The 3,197-nt window shown below is 50.3% G+C and overlaps 1 protein-coding gene across 1 annotated transcript in view; it reads right to left on the bottom strand.

The window, feature by feature from the left end:
• RPS10 (ribosomal protein S10) overlaps positions 1-2,952 on the bottom strand; it is a 5,060-nt gene extending 2,108 nt beyond the window's left edge. Inside the window, exons 1-2 of the mRNA XM_010145167.1 lie at positions 2,803-2,952; positions 2,266-2,437 (exon numbers count right to left, since the gene is read on the bottom strand). Of these exons, the coding sequence (XP_010143469.1) occupies positions 2,266-2,437; positions 2,803-2,952 (322 nt within the window). The remainder of the gene's footprint in view (positions 1-2,265; positions 2,438-2,802) is intronic.
• Positions 2,953-3,197: the final 245 nt, after the last annotated feature.

Here is a 3,197-nt window from a genome sequence, read left to right as displayed (position 1 = left end):
CAGGGATGGGGACTCCACCACTGCCCTGGGCAGCCTGGGACACGCCTGCACAACCCCAATGGGACAGAAGTGGCTCCTCCTGGCACAAAAGTGATCCTGTAAGTGCTTCCACATGCTTCCTTCCTGTCAACACCCTGTCAATAGTTTATTTTTTTCTAAACTTCCTATCTGTCCCGCTTCCCTTCTAACAGTTTGATTACATCTGTAACAGACACAAAGTGCAAATATCCAACACACTGTAGTCTAAAACCTCCAGCTTTCGTACCCAGCCACCCTTCAGAAAGTCAGCAGCACTGCATGGAAGTGCTACAAAGGGCCCCAGAACCCCAAGAGGTCAAGCAAGACCTCTGTAAGTCTTGGTAAGCTTGGATTCTGCACCACCGCCTACACCCTCCTGCTGCGACTCCCAGTCTGCTGCAGCCCCAGGCAGGTGATCCACAGCGAAACCACACAGAACCAGACGGTCCTGGCATCCCCACCAGCTAGCCCCACCGAGGTGCAGACGGCATGAGGTCACCGGCACTGCGCTAAGAAGGCTGGAGATGCTGCAAAGTGAAGCTTCCTTGCTGCAGAAACAGAGTAAATTCTAGACAGGAACTGTGAGGCCCTCCCACTGGGTATCACAGTTTCTTTAGCTCGTTGGATAAACGCAGCATCTAAAGAATAAATTTGAGAACATCCGAAGCTCCTCAGAGATCAAAGAAACCATCAGCTTCCTAGTTTGGATGCCATTCTTTCCTTTGAAGCAGATGATGCCTCAGTTTTGTTATGCTAAACCACACGTTGCAGGAGATGGAGGTGAAGTCCTCAGCAGCCCAGGGCCACAGCCTCTGTCCCAGTGCAGTGCCCAGTTCTTGGGGATGCAACGCAGTGCAGCTCAGAAGCAGGAGTGGATTCCTACCAACTTTCAGAAGAGCTCTATCATGCAGGACTCCCCTTCAACAGCCCGAGTCCTGCTTTAAGGGCAGGACCATATCCTACAACGTGATTACTGATAACCACAATAGGCAACTCCACACAAGGCAGAAGAGCCACCATCCCTGAGGGGAGAAGAACCATCTCTTGATCCCAGAGATCCAGTGATGCTGTTCTGCCAACCACAGCTGCAGGAACCTTCTCCTTTCTCTAAGCTTCCAGGAGTTTTCATCTCCCCAAAGTCCTTCTGGGCAATTTCACACTCCATGTCCTGCACTGTGGCATTTCTCCTCTACAACCGGAGATGAAACCAGGAGAACCAAGCAGAAGGGATTTTTGCAGAGCATTTCGAAAGCCTACAAGCACATAACAGTCCCTCCTGATCTGAAGGATCTGCCTGGAACAGTCACCTTTGCAGAACTGAACCAAGGGGCACGGTGGCTTCAGCACGTTCACCTCGAGTTTATTTACACTGCGCTACTCCATGACTTCGCTCACTACAGAGGGTATCAAAATGGTTCACCAGCTGTTCAGAGACCAACACCAAGCATCCATCAGGAAAAAAGCACAGCTTCTGCCTTCTGTGGACTAAACAGGCGGGTCTGCAACCCAACTCCATGATTTAAATTGCTATTTGTAACCAGACAAGAATATCCTCTGGAAACACCTCCCACCCAGCTGCGGGTGGGTCTACACCATGTTTTGTGGGAAGTGTCTGTGCAGAAGTACGTCTGTTCCCCAGCCCCACACCCCCACCAAGGCCACTCAGCATTTAAGACCTGCTGGGCAGTTCTCCGAAGGAGAACCCAGGGAGAGATGAGGTTCTCCGTACCTGCAGGACTCAACCAGCACAGCACACACTGTCCTCCTGAGGGAGGACCACTGGGGTTGCTGCAGGCTCTTCCCCATAGAGAAGCATTTCTGCAAAGCCCCAGCAGCTGGAGACAACCCCTGTCTCGGACCTCAGCCCTGTCTGGGCACAAACAGGCCCCTTGATCCACAGCCTGCAGTTTCAGCCTGCTCCCAGTAATCCCAGTCACTTCTGTCACTAGAGAAGGCCATATACCATGTGCTCAAACCATTTCTCCCAGTTGGTCTCACAGCTTTCTTTAGCCTTCTCCAGCTTTTCTGTAGCCAGTGGTGATCAGACTAGTGCCAAATACTAAACAATAAAGCCCATATGTGTCTCCTTGACCTATTAATGTTTATACACCCAAAAATGAGAGCAACTCGCACCAGTCTGTGCTGGAATCTGATGTCCTGGTGACTGTCTGCCACGCCTGTGCTGTCAAACATGCTGGACTCATTCCCTGATCCCTCCCACTGACTGGCAGCCACCTCTGAACACACCTTTGGGCCGTGGTCTGCCAGTCTCCGGGCGGCTCCGGCGCAGGGTTGCGGGGACGATCTCAGGGGGGAGGTGGAGGTAATCGCGCAGGTACTGGATGCCCTCGTTGGTCAGATACCAGTAGAAATGCCTCCACGCAAACTGCTCTTTCACATAACCACGGGATTTCAGAGACTGCAGAGAGAATTCTGTTACTTCATGTCTGAGCCTCACCATCATTCAAGATCTCAGATCAGTATTCTCACCAGATGTTTTTACGCACACAAGAGTTTTTTGGGGGAATGTGGGGAATAAAGATTTAGACACAGCTTCAAAACCCACTTGAGATGTGGATCCACAGAAGAACAACTTTCTACAGTGTGTGGGTAACAACAGCTCCAAGAAGAAATAGCAAAAACCAGAAAAATGGGGAAACACCCATCGTAAGAAACAGCAGCATGTGACAATGTTTATTTGTTAACGTCTGAGGATGTTTATTCACAGGTACACAACAGCCCCCAGTGTCGCCGGCGGCCAGCGGTCCCGCCCTTGCTCCATACCTGCATGGCTTTCATGACGTGGAGGTTGGGCACATTCTTGTCCACCAGCTCAGGGTGCTTTGGCATGTGGACATCTTTCTTGGCCACCATCACCCCCTCCTTAAAAAGGAGTTCGTAGATGGCAATTCGGTTCTTCTTGGGCATCAACATCTAAACGACAGAGAAGTGACAGATGGTAAATACTGCTGATTGAAAATAAATTAATTCTGGAGTCTACCAGAAGGAATAAAAGAACAACTGTGCCAACGGAAAAGCCAGCACTTAAGTAACACCTCCCAGATTTCTGTTCCTCCAAGAACTTTCTGCACTACTTTTCACGCTGCAGCTGGTGAGTGTCCCACTGTTTTCCTGTGAAGGAAAACTGAGCAGCACAAATTCTGATCATTAACGTTAAA

The sequence above is a fragment of the Buceros rhinoceros genome, unplaced genomic scaffold (assembly GCF_000710305.1).
Source record: "Buceros rhinoceros silvestris isolate BGI_N320 unplaced genomic scaffold, ASM71030v1 scaffold33361, whole genome shotgun sequence".
Lineage (NCBI taxonomy): Eukaryota > Metazoa > Chordata > Aves > Bucerotiformes > Bucerotidae > Buceros > Buceros rhinoceros.
The sequence above is the reverse complement of the archived record's forward strand: the minus strand, read 5'-3'. Positions and strand labels throughout refer to the sequence as shown.